Source organism: Mus musculus, chromosome 3 (assembly GCF_000001635.26).
Source record: "Mus musculus strain C57BL/6J chromosome 3, GRCm38.p6 C57BL/6J".
NCBI lineage: Eukaryota > Metazoa > Chordata > Mammalia > Rodentia > Muridae > Mus > Mus musculus.
Window position 1 is genome coordinate 86,801,712 of NC_000069.6, and position 23,214 is coordinate 86,824,925.

Sequence of the window (23,214 nt, forward strand, 5' to 3'; positions counted from 1 at the left end):
CTCGCTAAATAAAACGCCAGCGTAATGATTTAGAAGGACATCAACCACGAGAAACTCAACCTCTTCTCTCCTCTGTCCCCGAACTCCTGGAAACACTGAATTTATCACTAGTCTCCATACTTAACTATGACAGGGCACCGCCGAGCTGTAACTCATAGCATTAACGGCCACCTCCGTGCTCCCCAACACAGCGACCCATACATCTGCTTTGGCAGGGTTTTAAGTTATGATACCAGGCAAGGGAATGCAAATCAGATGTCAGATGCCCTGCTGCCTAAAAACTGCATTAGTTCCCAGACAGGAAGAGAACAAGAGTCGTGTGGGGTGTCCACTGTTAGTGCCTCAGTGGCTGTCTCTTCAGTGCAATGCCAATCTGCTGACTAAATCTAGAGAGATACAAGAGGCTTTCGTAGCTGCCACATGTGCTGCTGAGAAATGTGTACACTGCTAGGGTCATTTCTGGAGCCTGACCCCACAGCCTTAGCACCATAAACTGACAAAAATGTCTAAAACCAGGTACAGTCATACACACATCTACAGTCCTAGGCTCTCAAGAAGCTAGGATAATCTCTAGAACTCAGTGCCAGTCTTGAGAACACACTGAGTCACGATCTCAATGATAATGATAAGAAACATTTCCGACTACAGCAAATGAAGTATCTTCAATATCAACTACAAAATTCATTTGTGTTCCACATATGCTTTAAACCCATAGCCTGAAGATAACTTCAGGCAGCATTTTAAATTATTTTGTGTATGAAATGACATTACATGGTATGAATTTTTCCACTTGGAGAAATGCTGGCACACAAAACATCTCTTTTGTTTTTCTAGACAGGATCTCACTTGGTAACCCAGGCTGGCACAAACTTACTATATTACAGACATGTGTCACCATGCCTAACTCTCAACGTACGTTTTTGGATGTGTCTGAATTTCAGATAAGGGTTTTATGGATGCTAAACCTGTGTAAATCTCTCAGGGTAGAAGACAGTAAGAAAAGAATCCTGCCTTTCTGTGGTACCCAGGCAGGGTCTGTATGGCACTGTTCTCTTGTAAAGGAAAATGTTTACAGGATGTCTAGAGCCCTCAGTGTCCTGCAAAGGAAGGAGGAACATGTCCTTAAATTCCTTGCAGCACGATTCTATGGAGATGGCAGCAATCCTGACTTGCAGATGAACAGCATGGCAACAGAGGGGATCTGACGGCACATGTCATAAACTGAAGAGAACCTTCGAGCTCCTGCTGGCAGCCCAGTCAAGAGAAGCCCTGTTGACATAGCGTTATCTCCTCCAGGACAATGAACTCACAGGCTATGCTGGAGTTTCCTGCTGTCACAGAGCATCTCCATGGTAGCTACATCGTGCCTGCGGCCTTCACTAACCAGATGGGGGCAGCTTCCGGGAGTCATGTCTCCTGATATTGTTAGACCCAGAGCTGACCACCAACTCCTCTTAGAAGCATCTTATGTCGGCTTCTTCCTGCCATGGTTTTTTTTTAACAGATGCCCTTGCTGTGCAAACACTGCCATCCATACAACAGAGGAGCTCACTGTGTGTGGGGTCTACAAGAGTGGTTCTACCTCCCAAGAGGTGGAACAGAGCGGGACATGCCTGACCTCTGCTACCACAGTCATCCTGAAAAGCCTGAAAAGGGTGAGCAGGCGGCTACTGCTGAGAAGGGTATGACCAAGGAAGGATGTCAGGGCAAATGGACAGTGCTAACCCTGAGTTTACTGCTGCTCAGCCTAAGGTAGCTAGTCAGAGGCTGAACAGGCACTACAGACGGCTGCTTGCAACTCCCACTGCCCAGGGTAGAGTAGGGAGAACCACCACCATGATGCCTTAGCCATTCTACTGCAGAAGCTTAAACAACATGGGAAGATGAAGGGTGGGAAAGAAACTGTTTTCTACAAAGAGAGCAGGGAGGGGAAGGGAGGGGAGGGACGGGGAAGGGAGGGGAAGGAGGGTAAGGGAGTGGAAGAAAGAGAAGGAAGGGAAAAGCAAAGGGGAAAGGAGGGGAAGGTGGGGAGAGAGGGGAGAGGTGAGGAGGGAGGGGAGGAAAGAGAAAGGAAGGGAGAGGGGAGGGGAGAGGAGGGGAGGGGACTGGACAGAGAGAGGGGAGGGGAGGGGACTGAGGGAGGGGAGGGGAAGAGGAGAGGGGAGGGGAAGAGAAGAGGGGAGGGGAGGAGAGCTACTTAGCTTCCAAACAAAACAAATCATGAACAAATAGCATTAGCAAATGGTAAATGGATACTTGGGGTTAGCAAAAACAAATACATTTTTAAAAAGAAGAAAAGTCACTGGGATGGTCTCCACACATTCCTTTTAACACTCATCTGTGTAGTACTTGAGGCTGGCTATAATGTCTTTATTCAGCTGCTGGCTGGCTGAGTGGCGACGAGAGCCACCACCAGGGATCACTCCTCACTCCACGAAGCTCCTGCTTAGCACAGTCATGAAAACAGGAGGACATAAGACCTACAGTCTATGGCACTTACAATCTGAAGGAGGAGGCAGATCAGAGAACATAAAATCACAACCTTGTGACAAATGCTACAGAAACCAGAAGAGACCATGACTGCAGTCTGTTCAGAGATTCTGGGGTAATATTAAAGGCATAACTGTGCTCAGTGATGAAGAGGTTAGCCACACTGGGAAAGGATATTACGAGTACCGACAAAGACAGACAGAAGAAATGGAGGCGTGACACTGTTGGTGAAGCTTGACTGCGGAGGATGGAGAGACCAGATGGCGTTAAGACAGTGGAGCGGCACACAGATCTAGAGAAGGCAGCTATATCGCATGTGGAAGAGAGTGTACATGCAAAGCTCCCAGGCAGCTTCCCCAGTTCCTGATGGTGGAATCTCAAGAACTCCTCCCCAGCAACTAAGCTTTCGTTATCACAGGAACGGATGTTAAGTCTGGGTTAAAGGTAATGGCCATGAGTCAGAAGACAAAGGGGTAACACAAGGTCAGAAGGCTGGTAAAACAGACCAGGACCCACGAACCTGGGCCACCGAGCCTCACAGTAGAAACTACTTTTCATTCTGTAGAACAGAAAACACAACACTTTCAAGCGTGTCTTCAATGTCCCTATCTACAAAGCTTAGAGGAACAGAGACCACCTCCAAAGTCTGTTTGCACACGAACTCATCTGGTTTGCTTCTCCCACCCCTGGGCAACTACTTGTCCCTAACTTATTGTTGGAAGTTATGCACCATACAGTTTCGTTCTTCAGTGAATATCGCTGCCGTAAGGGTAGATGGCCAAGGGCCCCAGACACCTCTGTGTGCGAGGCTTGACACCCAGGGTGGCGATGTTGGGAGGTGGTGGACCGTTATCAGGAAGAGCTTTGTGCGGGGTACCTTACATCATTACACACCCTCAAAGGTCCCCGAGTCTCCCTTCTTCCCTTTCTCTGCTTCCTGGATCACAAAGTAGGCAGCTGGCCTTACCTCATGCTCTTCAGAACTGCAGTCAGCCAGTCCCTGAACCAATAGGTGCACCCCTATTAGACTGGAACCTCTGAACTTTGAGCCCAAATCCAAACCCCCTTTCCCCTTTTACACATTAATTATGGCAGGTGTCCCATTATCAGAACATGAAGCTGAATAACATAATCAAAGACAAATGAAAATGTACTTTCTAATGTCCAGAAAATAACGTATGCACTGATTCAAGATGCCCATTAGGGTTTTATGTGTGCATGCAAAACACCCCAACCAACTTGAACTTGCTGGCTTTTCTCAAGTCCCTTTCGTGTGCTCTCTGTTTACCACTGTGGTATTGGTTTGTACCCTGTTATTCTGTGCTGTGATGTCTCCATAGCACTGCAATCATTTAAAAGAACAGCAGAGATTGCTAACACACCAGCAGATTCTCAGGCTTGATGTCCCTGTGGACGATGCTGAGGCTGTGCAGGTACCGGAGGGCATTGGCTAGGTTGTACACCATGGCGCTTCCATCTCTCTCAGTGTACTTGGTTGAAGAGGTAATCGCATCAAAGAGATCTCCACCCTACAGGATAAGGAAAGAGATGCATCGAAATGTCTACAGTTCGGTCCTCTGAAATAAGAAGGGTGTCACATCAGTTTGCAGAAGATAAAGAAACTGATGTGTTTGAGTAGCAAAGGTTAAGAGGCTGTAGGATCCTTTTCTGGCAAGGTTCCTCAGAATTGTTGCATGCTCTGAGATTTGACACCAGTGAGCCCACCCATCCTTACTTTGACCTTGGACACCAGTGAGCCCGCCCATCCTTACTTTGACCTTGGACACCAGTGAGCCCACCCATCCTTACTTTGACCTTGGACACCAGTGAGCCCGCCCATCCTTACTTTGACCTTAGACACCATTGAGCCCGCCCATCCTTACTTTGACCTTGGACACCAGTGAGCCCGCCCATCCTTACTTTGACCAGTTCCATCACTAGAAAGAGGTCAGTTGCTGTTTCCATCTCTTCAACCAACATGATGATGTTGGGGTGCTTCACTCGGCGCAGGATTGACACTTCGTTCTCAATCAGATGCTCCTGTCAAATAAAGGGTGGAGAGAGGGACATAAAAACCACAGAACCTTCTGCTCTGCCATCAAAGCCTGGAGGACGGTACACCATAGCCTTCATTTCTGATGCCAAGGGAGACATGTCTCTCAGCACAGGAAGGACAACCACACTTGCCTACTTAGCCCCCGGGATGGGACAGGCCACTAGTGTATATCTCTTTGCCAAGCCCCTACAGAAACTGGCTTCTGAGCATGCTCAGAAGGGCTCATTGTAACTGTACTGATTCCACTCTAGGCAATGACAGTAAAGATGGTGTCCACAGGGCTGGAGAGATGGCTAAGCAGTTAAGAGCACTGACTGCTCTTCCAGAGGTCCTGAGTTCGATTCTCAGCAACCACATGGTGGCTCACAACCATCTGTGATGAGATCTGATGCCCTTTTCTGGTGTGTCTAAAGACAGCTACAGTGTATTCATATACAATAAATAAATCTTAAAAAAAAAAGACAGGTGTCCACACAGCACTGTGCCTTCTGTAAGGCAGGAAGACCAGAGCCACTTTCTAATTTCAATATTTCATGAAAAAACAGCGACTAGGAACATAAGAAAATATGGCACTAGAACTCTAAGACTAAACGTTTGACTGTTACCAATATAAATTTTAATTTTATGTTAACATGCATGAAAAATAAGCTTTCTTCTTTTATGAGTGGGTATGAAGTCATTTTCCAGATGGGAGTTCCTTACACTTCGTATTTCAGAAATCTGGAAGGCACCGAACCACACAGCTCGTTTTAATGGCAACGGCCTCTCCACTGAACACACTACCTCAGTGTTGCCCGTGCTGAGTGATGTGGGTGAGGACTGCTCAGACGTAAAATGCTCATGTACAGAATTAAGAAATTATCCACAAGTTATACGCAGTGAGCCTTCTGTTCCAAAGGCTGCACGTGTGCATCCTCACTAACTTCAATGGCAAATCCATTTGGCTTTAGAAAGTACAGGATAAAATCTGTAGCTGACCCCTTCAACGTTCTAAATGCTGAAATAAGATGCTTTTATATAGATGTGTCATTTATCACCTAAAGATGTGTATATATTGCACATCTATGGTGTGTATGTGGTGTGTGTGTGTGTATATGTGTGTGTGGTATATGTATGTGGTGTGTATGGTGTGTGTGTGTAGTATATATGTGTGTATGCAGTGTGTGTGTGTTGTGCATGGTATGTATGTGTGATGTTTGTATGTGTGTATGTATGGTGTATATGCGTGGTGTGTGTGTGCATTTGTGTGTGTGTGTGTGTTTGTATGTGTGTGGTGCTTAATCTGCCCTTGGCCTTTACCACCATGACTGTCAGAGCAAAATGTGGCATTCTGACATGGCACTTGATCCCTAGTTTCAGACACTATTTCTAGTTTTCCTATATTTTGGGTGCGTACACATAGTATTTATGTTTTTACACTAATTCAAAAACCTCCTGACAATATCTTGAAGAGTAAGTTATGACAAATGAACAATAGCACACAGAATAAAATCTACTGTAAGCTGTTGCACATGGTGGGTCGAAATTCTTGAGCACAGAACGTTCTATGGCTATCCCAGTTGTCATGGGATAAGCGTTGGCAAAGGACAAGAAACGCTAAGTCAGAAAACCTACTAGAAAATGACCCCTGACTGCTGCCACAGAGTAAGGCTTTGTGTATGCTCTGACTCCTGGCTTCACTTCAGTCCTTGGAGATGGGAGTGTAAGCCCAGTATTCCCGCCTCTAAGCCCACATCTCTCATACTGGACATCACTGTGAAAGGGGAACGGCTGAGAAACTCAAGCTGGAATTTTTTTTAAATGGCAGCTGTAAACATGACATTATTATTGGGATGAAAAGACAGGACGAACAAACCGACAGGAAGAGCCGCAGAAGCTTTATGTAAGGGGGCTCTGTTCTCCTTTCAGGAAAGAGGACTTGGGCTTCTTGAATGCTGTAGACTCAACACTTCCAAGTCTCTCAAAGCCTAACAAGCCTGGGAAGTCAGGGACAGCGCCCCCTGCTGAGCATAGCACAAAGCAGCAGCCAGCACACTGGGACCCAGTCCAGGGAAGCGGCTGTACAGCCAGCCATGGTGGCCACACAGAGAAGACACAGTAAACCCTCCACACACATTCACGCCATGTGAGTCAGATGTAAAAGCAGCGATGAGAATTTGTCTCACTCGACAAGAGCAGTCACCACCACTAGAGTAAAACAGGCTTATTTTAAAACTAACTAGATTATGGTTTCCAGCCTCAATGCCATATTCTGCCTGCCCATTTTCTGCAGTGTTAAGAGTCTATAAAGTTATTTTCAGGTAAGTTTTGGATGCTAATGAATAAGTGTGACGCAGTCGGTGTCAGCAGCATAACAAAAGCTCTTTGTATGGAGTTAAAATATGCTGTCTACGCTATCCAGAGACCCTTCCCCAAATTATTATTATTTTCAACAAAAGGCACTCAAAACATCTGTGGACCCACTGTGGGACCCCTCTTGGCAGGGTTAGAAAGCTACCAGCGGTGTCAAGTTCAAACATCAAGCAAATACGGGGACAACAGCCTCCACATAAGCTACATGTGAATGTACTGGCCCGCTCCTGAAAACAGTCCCATCTAAGCAGAGAGGAAATGTTCCTGTTGGGACCCAGAAGCTGCTCCTAGGTTTTTCCACACACTCTCTCTATGCCTGACTATAAGAAATGATCCTTTTAAAACAATGGCTCCCAACCTGTAGGGCACAACCCCCTTGGGGGTTGCCTGAGATCATTGAAAACACAGGTATTTATATTATAATTCATAACAGTAGAAATTACAATATCAAGTAGCAATAAAAATAATTGTATGGATGGGGGTCACCACAACACAAGGAACTGTGTTAGAGTCGCAGCACTAGGAAGGTTGAGAGCCACTGTTTTCAAACTAGTTACATGAAAAGCCAAACAGCAGCACTAATATAAAGGCTACACAATTGCTTTCCAGAAGTCCTGCGCAGCCTACAGCCGCTTTTACTCTACTGTGTACAAATACTCCGCCGAATGTATTTATCAAACTCTCTCTGTGTAGAGTGTGAGCAGCATCTGAACCCAGCGGAAGTGACTCCACCTTCCCGTGAAGAAAACCTCCCTGCTCCATCAAGGCTGAGCTGGTTGACTCTCTCCTCGGCTGGCCGCCACCATCTGTTCTCTCACACGTAGAAAAATCATAGCTCTCCTCCTACTGTAGTCTGTTGGTGGGCTGCTCTGCCTCACTTTCCAGCAAAGAGCAACACACACACACACACACACACACACACACACACACACACACACACCACACACACACACACCACACACACACACACATGCATGCATGCATGCACATGCACATTCACGTGCACACACGAACATGCACACACTCCCTACCAATGGCTTCCCTGCTGGTAGCTAGACTGCTGAGGATGAGACAGCAAGCAAGACAGTGTGTTCAAGTCACTTTGTGTGATTTCTGACATAGTTACCCAAACGCATCAGGTCCTGATCCCCAGACTTTGTAAATATTACCTTATTAGGAAAAGGAGATAGAGCAATACAGGGACAGCCAGCCTTCTATTAACAGACTAGCCCAAATGAATCACAGCAGCCTTCTAGAGAGGCAAGGGAATTCACAGGGATGTAAGAGCAGCAATGAAAGCCCAGAAGAGAAACCGGGAAGCTGGAGAGAGACTGCAGTGATGTGGCTGTAGCCTAAGGCTGCCAATCACCAGGAAGTGTGCTCAGAGCCAGAAGCCCCAGACAAAGTGTAGATTTCCATGTCCAAAGCCAGACCTGTGAGAGGATAATTTTTGTTGATTTAAGCTGTGTGGTAATTTACTCCAACAGGTCAAAGCTACTACAATATACTTTCAGGTTTGTGTCCTGTGTGGGCCCATAACAAGCACATAATGAATACAAACTTGGAAGGTGAAAAGGACAGCTGGGGGTTTCTTTACTGTGGAGAGTCAGTCAATATTCATTTGGAATGAGGGATCTAAGGACAGAACAGGAAGAATCCTAACCCAATACCACAGCCTCCTCAGCAACCTCTGTTAACGTGGCCGTAAGGCAGAGCTAAGTCTGGGCCTTTGCTCACTCTGTCTGGCCACCTGGCAGGGTTTTTTCCTACCAAAATCCTGCCACGGTTCAAGGACCAGCTCAAATGTTTCTTCTGTATATGAGTGTGTGTGTGTGAGTGTGTGTGTCTGTGTGTGTGTGTGTGTCTGTGTGTGTGTGTGTGTGTGTGTGTCTGTGTGTGTCTGTGTGTGTGTGTCTGTGTGTGATGGAGGGGTCAGAGAACAACCTCAGGAATCACCATCTTCACCCTGTTGGAGAACAAAGGCCCTTAGCTGTTTTCTGCCGTGTATGCCAGGCTAGACGACCATGACCATCCACAGATTCTCCTGGCGGCTCCCATCTTCCTTTAAGAATACTGGGATTACAGATGCAGAAGCAATGCAACCTGCTTTTACACAGGCTCTGGGCATTTGAACTTAGGGTCCCAGGCAGCATGGGAAGCACTTTTCCCCACTGAGCCATATGTCCCATCCTCCTCAAACGTTTCTGCTCCATGGAATCCTCACTGGGTACCCACTGCTCTTCCATAAGCTTTTCCTGAGCTCTGACCACACTCAGAAGGACTGGCATCAATTCCCGTGGGGGGTGACCTACTCCCAGCACCGTGTCTTACACACACAACACACATTAAAATACAGGTGAGTGCTTTAATCTAACAGTGTTGGTGGATTTTAGAAGAAACAGGCGGTAAGAATGAATGAAAAGTGTCTGTTCCCAGATTCCTATTAGTGAAGAATGAACAAGCTGAAACACAGAGGCACACAGCAGATTGGCAAAGCACACGCTGTACCCAGCTAAGTCGCCCTCTGCCTCTGTTGATTTGCAGGAAGCCATTTAACCCAAGTCCCTGCTTCCTTCTCTGTACAGCTGGTACAAGTGTTCTAAGTCACGGCTGTGTAAAGTCCCTACATTCCCAAGCTGGTGGCTATTTCCAACATAATAATTTTCTATATAAAACCACAAAGCAGAGGTGAGCAATGTTCCCCATAATAATGGCTTGATGATCTACTAAAACTTTGTAAACAAATTAAGCCATTTTTATCTGAGAACATAATTTCACAGTGGAAAAAAAAATCAACTTACTTGTAACATCAAGCTTTTAAATTATAATTTTATATAATATTGATATGAAATTTGCTGGTCAAATATGCAAAATATAAAAATGTAGAAAAGCATAAGATTGTGAAAAATAAAACAAATTCAGTAACAGACACAAATCCGAATATCCCCATGTGTGTAGGTAGTCATCGTATCGGATTAAATTCTTCCATACAATCATCTTTAACTTTGAATATAGCTACTTACATCCTAACCATTATCCTTAATATTTTTGAGGAGCAGGTAATAGTCATAAGAACATGGCTCCCTATACATTGTGCTTAGATAACCTCAAAGATGGAAAGACTAACAACTACATATAGAGAAAATGTTACTAAATTCGACAATTATCAATATCGTTAGATGCATAAGCAAAGAGGGCCAGCAAGAGATGGCTCAGTGGGTAAGAGTGCCTGCCTGCTGCCCAACTGAAGACCTGCGTTTGATTCCTGGGACCCGAGTGACAGAAGACTGACAGAGGCAAATATCCTTGGCATGTGTATACACACATTGCACACACATGTGCACACAACACACATATACACACAATGCACATACATGTGCACACGCAACATTTAACATATATAAATATATATACACAGAGACAAAAATGACCATGAAAATGTTTTAAAGAATACACAAAACCACATAAAATCTAGACAAAAAGTAAACACACAGAAATGAGTCATTTTGCCACTTTTGCTTTGCTGACAATTATAAGATAAAATAGTAGGTGACAAATCTGTCACCTGGGTAGAAGATTTTTCTAAAACATCCTTACACTGTTTTAAATTTTCTGTTAAAACCACACGATTATGAAACGTCCACTAAAAATGAGTTTTCGGATTTTTAGCAATTCCACAATGTAAGTCAGCACTGTCGCCTCACCCTCCAGTTGTAAGTTCCAAAGCCCCTGGCATGTTAACGACACCGACGGTAACACGTGTCGGTTCCTTCTGCACACACTGGCGCCTCTGCGCGTGTTTCCCATTCCCCATTCCTCAATCCCTTGACCGCTGCAGTACACACTATCAGTCAACATATTTAGAAGAAGAAGAAAGGAAGACACAGGTGACAAACATTTGTCCAGGGCCACACAGCAAGAAGGCAGAATTACATTCTATATACTCTGGTCTTGGAGTAACTTTCCAACAGGATTACAATGTAATTCAAATATGCAATTCTAAAGTTTCTAATAGTCACACTGGAAACTACAACAAATGGGAAAACTTAGTTTAAAATGTAACTTAATCCAGTCTATCTAGAATACACTTATCAGATAGTAAAATGGGAAAATATTACTGAGAAATTTACTATATAGTCATCTACAGTTATATAGTTTGTCTTCAAATACCAGTGTGTACTTTAGCCTATGGCTTACTTCAGACTTGCATCAACCTGGGTGCTTGGTAGCCATATGCAGGCAGCAGCTCCCCCTGGTGGTAGATACGACCACTGCCCAGCCTTGTCTTAGACTGCCATAACAGGCCTGCGCTAACCCTGAGTATTTACTGCCCTCTAGCAGACTGTCCTCAGCTGACCTTTTCCACCCCAGTTTGAGAGGAGGACAGACAGAAATGGGTCACTGAACTAACGGAGTCACTTCACTGCACTGGCCACTGCTCTAAATGTCCCTCCCAGGGATATCTATGTAGAAAACACCCTCAGAACACAGGAACAAGGCCAGATCATTTCCTGACCCTGATAATGAAACTAATGATTCCCTGTAGCAAAAAGCCTGGGTGATTCCCAGTCGCTGCCTCATAAGACAGGAGGTGACTCAAGCTTGGGGCCCCTTGGGTCTTACACAAACCCCACTAGTGTATATTATCTGACTGAGCCCTTGGGTATCATCACCTGGGAGCCAGAGCAAGCCGGTCACCTGCACTGCCATTAGTAGTAATGTCTTTTGTCTCTCTGAAGCCAGAAGGCTAACTCTTAGCATGGAGTAGGTTAACTAACAATTCATGGCCCTCAGTTCTAGCCTTTAAATTTTGCTGGATTTGAGACTAGGAATCTCCCAGAGAAGAGAGTTTTACATTTTCTATAGCTATAACCTAGATCAGTTAATTTGCCATCTTAGAGTTAAAAGTTGCTGGAGAACAGCAGGCTGGAAACCCATCACTTTTCTTTCTGCTGTCTACAGCAGTCTCTGCCCTGCAGCGAAGGCCGAGTCCCCACTCTAACGCCTCCCTCACCGAGAACCCACGCATTCTCTTTTCTTTCTTTGTAGCAGTTGTGTATACTGTACCTTTCCACAGCATTTGGCTTTGTCTATAATCTTTAATGCAAACTCTTTTCCAGTGTACCTAGAAATAACCAGAGGAAAACCATTAAAGCTACAAGTCAGACTAAACCTGCCTTCCAATTCCCTGTACAGCCGAGACACCTCTGCCCCTTACACAGTGTGGAAAGGGGTCATGGGAGGAAGGAACTCCCAAAAAAAAAGAAGAGGAAAGAAAAGCCAGGCTAATTAAACCTTCTTTACATTATTAACTTGTATTGAAGTATTTAAGTTCTGTTGTATCAACCAAGAAAAGAAACACTTTCTTTACTTAAACCTCAAGACGGTCTCTAAGGAGAAAGCTAAGGGAAAGAAAAGTTAATCAGATTAACAGGAGAAAGAAAACCTGACTCAGGATGTCTCTTTACACTGATACACAAGCCACCTCAGTTTATAGTTAAGTCCTCGCCCTTTAGTCCCTAGCCTTCCTCCATATCTTCAGCAAGATCTGGTCTATGTGATTTCTACCCTACAGACCCTGCCTGGGTCTAAAGAAATCACTTATTAGACACAAGAATCTTAATCTAATACAATTTAATTTTTACTCAATATTGGCATAGTTGAATTTGAATGACCAAAAAATCCCTGAAATACAAGCAGTGCAATAGAGACCATCAACAGTCTTCTTAGAAAGTATTCAGAAAACATGTGCTTTCTCATCTGGGGCTGTTCTGCCAAAGGGACAAGGCCCAGCCTGGAAGAGTAACACTCAAATTGCTCCCCTCATACTATAAACCAAATCCTAACAGGTCCTTAGAAGATACATTCTAGATGCCTCACTGTTTTGGTCAGCAATCTGTATGCCAGAGCTCTGTAAAAAGGCTTCAAGAACAGGGGGTTGCTTACATAGCGATATATAAAGGGCAGTGAGCTCTCATTGGAGATGCAACAGAATGGATAAACTGCAATTACCAGAACATTCTAGAAAACCTGCCACAAACTATAAAAACCAGCTATTCAGAAGAGGTAAGAGGTAGGGTAGCGTTCTATACACAAAAAAAAGTTTATCTGCAATCATAATGACTATCGTATTGTTTAAAGAGTTGACTTCTTCTGATCTCATCTCACAGTCATGGCTCCTGCATCCAGAGCTATGGGTCTAGCAGCTTGGCACTGGGTGAGAGAGAGCATTGCTCTGAAGGTTCACAGCGTGCACCACGCAGAGCCTGGCGTGGGAAAGGCCACAGAAGGCGGCAGTCTTCTTTCAGTGGCTCGTTTTCCTCCTTACCCATCTCTAGGTTGGGATGTGATTTCTGATAGGTCCTCTGCATACAAAACAATTTTATGTATGTAACTGTTTTCTGCCCAAAAAAGTGGGGGAAGAGGCACTTCTAATTCCAGAGGGAGAACTGTACAGGGACCAGATCACGAGCCACTCACCTGTCCACGCACTCCTTAACTACCGCGAAGTTGCCGTCCCCGATGACCTTCCCTATTCTGTATTTCTCCAGAAGGGGGAACGACTCGGAGCACCGGTTTCCATTCACACCTGCAGCCGAGGACAAACGCAAACTCTGAGCAAACATCAGCACTTCCTACTGATTCCTGCGCTCTTGGAAAATAATCAAAGGCAAGGCTATCATTTATAGGTCTAAGCAAAACTAAAGGAAAGCCCTCAGCATATTTCCTAAGTAGAATGCCAAATCACCACGTTCCTTTTGACCTTGCTGGTTAGAATCAGAAACCCACAAAAATCAATAAACCCAACAAATCTTGAAATGCCAGTTTAAATAAATGACTATCTCCAGGCAGAGGTGATGTCTAACCTGAGCATTTCAAAACTCCCACCAGGGAGGAGGGGAGGTGTGAGGTGGAGTCAACCAGAGGAGTGCCCCGGAGATCTCTCCTAGCCTCAAGGAAAGAAAATTCTGCTGGGCAGTGGTGGCGCACGCCTTTAATCCCAGCACTTGGGAGGCAGAGGCAGGCGAATTTCTGAGTTTGAGGACAGCCTGGTCTACAGAGTGAGTTCCAGGATAGCCAGGGCTATACAGAGAAACCCTGTCTCGGGGGGAAAAGGAAAAAAAGGAAGGAAGGAAGAAGGAAGGAAGGGAGGGAGGGAGGGAGGGAGGGAGGGAGGGAAGGAGGGAGGGAAGGAAAGGATGGAAAGAAAGGGAATGAAGGAAAGGAAGGAAAGAAAAGAAGGAAGTTCTATCAAAGTAAGGCACTGTGTTGAAGCTAATTCCTGGTGCAACGCCTTCTCAAAAAAGTGTACAATGGGCTGTGAGTTAGGACGAGTCCACCATCACAGTGTGTCTTGTTATCCCAGGCAAAGCAGAATATATTTGTTTCTCATCTAATTGAGAGAATAAAAAAATATCTAGGAATTATGAGCACATAACCAGTAAGAGCGAAAGAAAGGCAGGCAGGACTAACATCTGAAACACAGGCAGGACTAACATCTGAAACACAGGCAGGACTAACATCTGAAACACAGGCAGGACTAACATCTGAAACACAAGATGTATGGCAGAGACACTGCATACCCTGAAGTGACTCCACTCTCAACACCCCCCTAAAGCTAACTCAACTAGCAGGTGACATGGTCACATCCCTATTTAGGAAGAATGTGGCATGTGTGGGATTCTGATGGCCCACAAGCTTGGGTAGGTGGTTTGCTCTATAGAAGTAATAACCAGACGGAGAAGTACCTTCAGGGCTCAGGCAACGGTCAAGTTCAGGCCCACCGTTTACGTTGGAAGAAGATCTGCCCTGAGCAGAAATCTGCTAAGAGAAGAAAATAACCATTACTTATTAGGATGCATTTATAAATCATCAGCTCCCTAGACAGCATTCACATAATGTCAAATGACTGATACAGGAAAGGATATACAATTTTTCTTATCCTTTTTCCATTTATACAACATAACACATTAATGAATTTATTTCACAGATACAGTCTCCAACCCAGATTTAACATCACAAAAATTGACACTCTACTTTTTAACAGCTGTGTTAGTTTTGGTTTTAATAAAATAAAGCATACTTTACGAAATCACAGCTAAACAGGTACCAAGATTAGGGCAAATGCTGTCTCGGGACCACCAAGGAGTCTAATAGTTCTAGATTAAATCCCCGGCTCCTAGACCCATACTTTCACTCCCAAACAACAAAGCAAAACTGGTGAACAATCAAATTCTCAGTGTTCAATGTTTTTATGTCTTGTCATATTTTATGTCTTGGCACTGAAACTGAAAGTCACTGTACAAAAAAAAAAAAAAAAAAAAAAAAACCAATCTAAAAGTTGTAATGTCTAAGAGCAAACTCAGAGAGGAGATTAAAAGGAGGCTTTTTAGAAAATGTAATTAATTTCTTACGGCTACCATCCTGGTCAGATCCTCTTCCAGCTTCACCTGGCCTCTCCCACTTTACAAACTACTACTAAGTGATCAGAGAAACTCAAGGGATCAAAAAATGCCTGTGGGTCTTTCTTACCAACAACATCAGCCCCAATCTTCAGCCAGGCATCCAGGCCATGGTGTGTCTCCACCTCATAGCCAGTGTATTTCTCATCACTTTTTCTTGTGAGTTTTATACGTACATCACTCAGACCAATTTCTGTACTTGTTATTGACTTAAACTCCCTCAGTCTAAATTTCTTCTCTGAAAAGGCAAAGCAGCTTGAAATCTTGAGATCCGACATTAGTTCAACCCTGTTAGACAACTGAGCAATCTGGCTGGCTCCCGTGACCACTAACCAACCTCCGTCATTACTCCTTTCCCTCCAGGTGCCTAGCACGGAGCTCACAATTTCTGAATGTGTTAAATCTTTCACTGCGAGTTAATTCCTCTTCTAATACACTCCTTCATCGAAAAATTGCCAAAGAAATGAGAGATCCAATGTAAGCTAATATCAGTCCCGTTCTTTGTGATAGCATTCTTGCTGTGTGGCCCAAGTTCATCTTGAACGCATGAGCACCACCCACCCCCACCAAGACTCCTGAATGCTGGGATTACAAATTTGTACCACCATTCCTAGCAGCCTAACTATTAAAGGACTAAACAATGAGAAGAATGAAATTTTCCTGCAAAGTTAAGTCTCAAAGATTAATAAAAGGAGCCCTGGTGATTACTCCCAGGACTCTGAACAAACAGACCAGGGGGCTAAGTCACCAAATTCTAGTAACAATGGCTGGACTCTGTTCACAGATCTAAATCTCATTGCCTAGAAGGAGACAGCCTCTAACTGGCTGGGTCAGACGTGGTACATTCTCTGCCTCCAGCACCCAGAACTCCTAACATCCAGAGATGTTAGGACCAGTCTTGGTCCTGTGGCCCACTTTCTACTTGGCCAGCTTTCCTGAAGCAGTTAACATTGTTCTAAGCCCCTCTCTTGGTCTGGATGTCCTGACTGACTCCAGGGCTCTCTAAGAAGCTCCCTACGGAGCAAGCGCAATGGCTGGAACAGGCCCATTTACCTACATGGCACCTGCAAGCACTTCAGAGTGTTTACCCACCGAGTTCCTGTGGACCCTTCTAAACTCCCCCAGTGTTTATTCTGAGTAAAGCCCCTTTCTTCCCGATCCCCACTCCTTGTGCAGCCGAATAATTATAAACCCGCTTTGTACTGGGATTCCAGGGGGACAAAAGGCATGGAAAGAAATCAGGAAAAGACCAGGTGTTGGACGCCGGCTCTCTAATAAAAAAGTGCCAAATTGGGGAAGCCATGAGTGTAGAAGGCGGAACACCCTGTGGAGGGTGAGGGCACAGAGCCAGGTTAGGTCCATGTGCGTCCAACAGACGCTTCAGTGATCAGCAGGAGCTGCGGCTTTTTAAGCAAATAACGACAGAACCCATTTTTCAACTCTCAAATTGACTTTTTTTTTTAAGTGCCAAAGCTTTTCAAAAATCCCTGCATTGACTTAACAGGAGTGACATATCCAATATATTCCTCTACTTGAAAATAAGGCTTTCACTTTTAAAAAGCATGGAAAATACTACTAGAGGGGATAATTTTTCTGTATCACAGATGAACTGAGGCCAAGACATAATGAGGAATAAACATAATAACATAAATCTCCCTCTCTTTCCTCACTGTGTAGTCAAAGCCACAGCGACCACTGGTGCTGTTTAAAAGGAAGGGAAACATACAAAGGCGAAGAAGAGACACGCTGGTAGTTCTGTGAGACACCTGAGAACAGTTAGGACACTCCTCAAAGCCTGCCCATTCCAGGTCAGAGCCCAAGGCCTGAAGTAAATGCTGAAAGGCAGAAGAGGGGGGTCACATTGCCCTAGATTACCCAAGGCTATACCTTTTAATCTCCCAGTTTATGATCTTATTCACTTGACTTCCCTACCATGAAGCTTGGCTCTCCAGGGCCATGAAAAGCTGGCTTTTCATCATGTTCCCCAGAGAGACTGCTGGTGGACAGGAAACACTACTGTTAAATAGAAGGCATAATATTCCCTGTGGCCTGTAGACATGCAGACCAAGAGTGGTAACGCATGGGGAGCCACAGTGACGATAGTATTCTGTTACTTCCTTTGCAGATATTCTGGGCATCATCCCACTGGCAAGAGAATTACCCACTTACTCACATCCTTTTACATTTGTAGCTGGTTAATGGTGATGAATGGAATCCACTGTGTATGTAAATAGGACACAAGCCAGTGGCTACCTTGCAGGCTTTGTGGATTTGCTGACAGAGCCCCTCCAATCCTTAGTACCACATCTCTGTAGGAGGAATGAGTCAGCAGACCCTGACTAGGGGCCCATAATGGTCCTAGCATGTTCAACAGCTCCATCTACATTTTACAACCTTAAGATCTAGCACATGGAGTCAAATGATGACAGAGCACATGACCTGGACAGCCAATCAGATGGTGCCAGCAACAAGGGGGAGCCGTCATGGACCAATGGGGCAGGGGTGGAGTGTATAAAGACACTCCCCAATCCTGCAATAAACCAGTCTGCTTCTGCTTCACACCTGACTCCCGAGGTCCATGTCGTTGAATCCGTGCCTTCTAACTCCTCCGTACCCCAAGGACTATCCCAAGGGGCTACGGGCAAGGGCAACACACCTCCATAGACTAGTTGGTGGTCAAAATCAGTTAGAACCTCATCACATATGTGAGTGGTCCCTTCAGGTAAGGTTACTGATCTGAGCAAGAGATGGGCAGTATCATAAAGCCTCTTGTCTAAAATGTCTAAATGCTGGGAGCTTCACTACCTCTAGGACCCAAGGTGTCATGGCTGGCTACTGCAGTCATACCCTACCACCACGAAGACCTTCTAGTGTCCAGCGCTCACAAACAGGAGGCATCGAACACGAACGCATGTTCTTACAGTTGCTCTGACTTTATAGACACTGACTTGCACAACGATCACTGCCTCCAATCTACCCTAATGTGCTGCAGCCCAGATGAGGGCTGAACTATATCCCCAAACTCATCAAACCAACCGAGAAACCACCATGAACAAACAGAATCTGGTATTCAATATCATGATTTATTTTGCTAGGGCACCGAAGTCTTCAAAACTACTTAATCTGCCTCTTTGTTTCTGTTTCTGTCTAACAAAATCAATTACGTTCAAAGATGAAGTCACCACACAGTGTTTCTGGGGGAAATGAAAAGAACCTCAGAGTGGCCAGCTCCCTGGTTCTGAAAATTATTAACTTAGTTTTAAATTCGCCAGAAAAGCCAGAGCTCCAGGGAGACGCAAAAATGTCTAAGGTCAGCGGCTACTGTGGATTTACATCCCACAGCTTTGAAAAGAAGGTTCCAGGTTCAGGAGGTCAGAGAGTTACGGTTTAGCTCTGCCAATCAGGTAAGACACAAAAGCGCTTCAGCACACCTCACAAATCTGGGAAAGCTTTCACCACCAGCAGACCCAGGAGACTCTGTGAGATAAAACAAACGTCAGCACACCAGACAGTTTACAATCTCAAGATGCTGGTGACATTCCATTTGGACTTTGTTCTTCTTCGCCCTTTCAACCAACAAGAATGCTGGCTTTGGAGAGCTCCCGGGCATGGACCCGGGCAGAACTCGGGCATCCCAAACTGTGTGCCCTGAGTCTGAAGCCCTCGGTTACAGCTGCCTTAGAAGCCTTCAGTTTGGACAGATGACGAATTAAAGTTCAGGGAAATGTTCTCTTCATCTATCTGGCAGCCCATGACATATTTAGTACTCTTTATTGCCTGTCTGCCCCCTGCCCCAAATGCTGTGATTTAAGGACAGTAAGTAATCCCGCAGAAGAGAGCTGCCAGCCACATCCAAGGGACTTGGAGGTGCCCTGCCAAAGAAAGGAGCTCGCAGGCTGAGGTCATGGACAAAACCAGGAAGGTGGGGATTAGGGCGAAAGAAAACAATGTCAGCAGTGGATTCCAAGACTAGAAGAAAAAAATGGTTATTAGGGAACAGAATGAAAAGATCAGGAGAGAGAGAGAGAGAGAGAGAGAGAGAGAGAGAGAGAGAGAGAGAGAGTCGTAAAACTGGTGAGGAGAGAGACCGTGGTGACTTCCAGGCAGAAAGATGGACAGGAAGTTCAGGGAGATGGATGGAAAAGAAGGGCAGCCTAAAACAAAGGCATGGTAGCTGTGTGCTGCTAGCACAGAAAGGACCCAGACGTCCCCTCCCAGGCTGAACCACTGACCTGTGGGACACCTAAGATGCTATGGTAACAGAAGGTCTGGTGGCTTCCAAAGCTGGGTCACAGAAACAGAACTGCATGGCATCCTTCCTCTGTCACATGTTTAAAAAGGGAGCAGCCACCTTGTGAGGACATCAGGTTCACCCCAGCAGGGAGGGACAAGGCCTTCTAGGCCTCTGCCAGCCATGATCTGAGTCTCGGGGTCAGCTTCTTTACAATGAATTATACACACACATACACAGTCAGTTGCCGGGGAGGAAACAGCTTATTAAGTGGGGCACACGGAGGAGCCTGGAGGTGTGCCATATTTGGTCTGTGTCCTGGCACTCAGAGGGCAAAAGAGGTGAGCTGTGCAGTGACCTTTTATGGGTCACTAACATAATGTGCCATGTGCCCTTGGCTGAAGGAAGCTCAGAGAAGGTTGCCAGCCCTTTACCCCTGGCTTCTGCCATTCATATGTGAATCTATGGAACCCCTTTTTTCAGCTTCCTATTCTCCTGCCTCCAACCCAACTGTCAGCAAAACAAGACATCACCTGCAAATGGATACCCCATGCCCATCAAGCCGCAGGTAACTCTAACCCAGTTGCGTACCCTGCCAGCGAGCAATAAAAGAGCCTGCCAGAACCACTCAATTCACCTGCTTCTGAAATCCAACTAACTTCTAAGTGTATGTGGGGAAATGAGTGTTTACTGTTGTTAAGCTGGTAAGTGTTGTGATACCTGAAAGCACAGAAGGGCGAGGAGGGACAATTTGGGAAGGGAAGTCAGTCCAGGACCAGAGAGAGGAAGGAACAAGATGTGAGACTCCCAGCCCTGCTGCTAGCTCCTCCCTTCCCTCAGCTACAGACCTTAGCAGCAATTCCCAATAAACCTTCAGAACCCTCAACTCCATCCCAGGGAGTGTGGCCTGTGGTGGGGGCACTGGAATCTATTATCCACAAGGCTGTCCCTCAGGTGATGTGACCTGCATCTTCTGGGTTCTGAGAAAGTTACTCAGGATGCCTAAGAGCTAAATATTTTTACTTTCTTGGAGCAAGGGGATCTTGGTCAGAATTTTTTTTTATGTACATAAAACAGGAATAGAAGAGAAAAACTCTGTCTGACCGCTCTTGTGCTTACCTTCCTTCATACACGCCATTGCACACTTACATGTTTCATGTGGAATCCCCTCCATGTGAGACTGAGCCTGAAGAGTCCACAGTTACAGGGAGGGCACTGAAGCTGTCCTGAGCGCCTACTCTGTGTTTTGTACCCCACAAACACTCTTCATAGAAAAGGGCAACGTGACTTCCCCAAGGTCACACAGCCAGTGAGGGGCCACACCAACATCAAACCCAGGCACTCTGATTGGAGTCTGTGCTTCTAACCACAGCACCCTGTATCTGCCTCCAAACATGAGAGAGAGCTGACTCAAGTGGAGCTCTGAGCTTCGTTGTGCCTGAGGCTCCTCATGGGGCTGCACACCGGGGTTCTTCCATTCCCCGTTGATCCTGAGCCAAAGATGTGTGTCTTAGTTTCCAAGGCTTAACTAAGATTGCTTGGAACCTAGAGAATTCTTTGCCAGCTAAAGAAGGATGAAGAAAACCAAGAACACCAGAAGACTAAGCATCCTTATAACCATTCATGAACGGGCCTCACTGCAAAGTCCTATGGTACCGAGACCAGAAAGCAGGAGCTTGCAGTAAAGAAGACTTCTGTCTGACCTGCTTCTCCCTGAGGCAACTATCACCAAAAGCGGTCGTGCTTTTCAGAAAAGCCATCTTTCCCAAATCCAAACAAAGGGGAGCCAAGTTTTAATACCTAGGAACTCCATTTTAGATGCAGCCCAACAGGGGTCTGCTAGGTAGCCTGCACGTTAATAATTCCGTTTATAAATTTTTGTTCTGACACTGCTGTTTTGAGCCATCTGTTAAGACTAGTTCTGCTTTCAAATCCCAGCTACTCCCCAGGCTACAGGGACAGCTTCTACCACAGGTCCATGTACACCATCCTCTTATACTGAGACATTATGGTTTGGGTATAAAAGCCTAAAGTTTGGGTTTTTTTTGTTTCGTTTTTTGTTTTTGTTTTAATTGGTGGGTTGAGTCGGAGTTTCAAGGAGCCCAGGCTGGCCTTGAACTTGACACTTGAACTTCTGCTCCTCCTGGTCTCCTCTATTAAATGCTAAAATTGCAGGCACCACACCCAGGCTACCACACCCAGGAGTATACCAGGGATCAACTCAGGGCACTGTACATGCTAGGCAAGCATGCAGCCCTAGATTGCCTAGAATTCACCATGCAAATCAGACTAGCCTTGAACTTGCAGAATCCTCCTGTCTCTGCCTCCTACTTAATTGAGAATACAAGCTGGAATCACCAGATCTAGCCAGTTCTTCTAATAAGTGCGTCTAGTGATGCATAGATTGTACAAGTTATGTATTCTCTTATCCCTAAATTTACCATCAGTCTCATCCCACGTTTCAACTAAGGTACATAACCAGGCAAGCACAAACCAAGAGGGTCTATTATTCTCTGTCTCTTATGTGCATATCCTTCTCAGGGCAGTACTTGCACTCAGGTGGCTAACGTTACCCACTTTGGGAAGCTGAGCGCTTCATGCACCTCCTCAAGGCTCCTGGTCCACACAGAAGTGGTCAGCAGCCCTTGCTATTCATGAGAATTGTCAAAGAGATTCTTCAACATCCTTAGAGAACACTGCTTGGACCCTATTTGAGGTATGTAAGCAGCCATTTGCAGAGATGGATTCCTGGTGGTAGCCTATCTGTCACCACTAAGGAAGGAAAAGCTGGTTAACTGACTAACGGATGCACAGCTTTGACAAACTTTAGCCCTTTCAAAGCACCTTACCATATAAACAATCTGACTGTGTCAGTAAAGGAAACATCCCGTGTTTAACAGCAATTATTTACTGATGTTTTGCCAGGCACATTTTATAAATTTAAAGCACTAGGATTTACTAAATCAAATGAAGCCTGTTAAAATTTTGTAAGCTTCAACCTTGTGCACTAATATCCTCCCTGTTAAGTAGCTTACATCATAAATAATGCCTATTTATGCTACGTTCCTCACCAAAACGTACGTGTTTTTCTTGTGCCACCCTTCTGCAGGCATAAATGTTATGTTGATGTTTCAGACTTCAATAAAGTCTATACGGAACGTTCACCACATCTCGCTCAACCTATCACAACCCTGCATCCCCACAGGATGTGAACACAAGGGAGAGAGTTAAGATGATGAGCTAACTTTATGCTAAGACCCAGTGCAGCCTTTAGAAGCTCACACCACACAGATAACAGGATCACATACACGCGCCACATCTCTCCCTTCGTACCTTCAATCCTCTGAAACTTCCCGGGCTGGTTGGAGAGGAGCTGGAGGACTTGGTGGACTTCGGAGTGGAAAGCTGGCTACTGGGAGTTCCATTCACTGACCAGGAGACAACAGAGGGAAGAGCCATCAGAACTGCAAACCACCAGATTGTGAAAACACTAGGCACATGCAGGGAACGGCTCCGATGAAGCTGCGCTTCATTCAAAGCCCATAGCAGATGACGGATCAGCAGAAGCAAAGGCAATGTATCTTACTGCAGTACACACAAGGTCACACAAGGAGTGGAATTAG

The 23,214-nt window shown here is 45.4% G+C and overlaps 1 protein-coding gene across 40 annotated transcripts in view; it reads right to left on the bottom strand.

Moving 5' to 3' along the window:
- Dclk2 (doublecortin-like kinase 2) overlaps positions 1 to 23,214 on the bottom strand; it is a 134,803-nt gene that overhangs the window by 15,562 nt on the left and 96,027 nt on the right. For 28 of the 40 annotated variants that reach the window (XR_003954381.1, XR_001783745.2, XR_867231.3 and 25 more), the window contains 6 exons: positions 22,925 to 23,019; positions 14,647 to 14,722; positions 13,379 to 13,487; positions 11,966 to 12,023; positions 4,411 to 4,530; positions 3,873 to 4,019 (listed from right to left, as the gene is read on the bottom strand). Coding sequence is in view for 29 of the 40 variants with exons in the window: in NM_027539.5 (NP_081815.3) it covers positions 3,873 to 4,019; positions 4,411 to 4,530; positions 11,966 to 12,023; positions 13,379 to 13,487; positions 14,647 to 14,722; positions 22,925 to 23,019 (605 nt within the window). In the remaining 11 variants the exon portion in view is untranslated. The remainder of the gene's footprint in view (positions 1 to 3,872; positions 4,020 to 4,410; positions 4,531 to 11,965; positions 12,024 to 13,378; positions 13,488 to 14,646; positions 14,723 to 22,924; positions 23,020 to 23,214) is intronic. The other 12 variants (XR_003954382.1, XR_003954386.1, XR_003954385.1 and 9 more) reach the window with 1 other exon arrangement.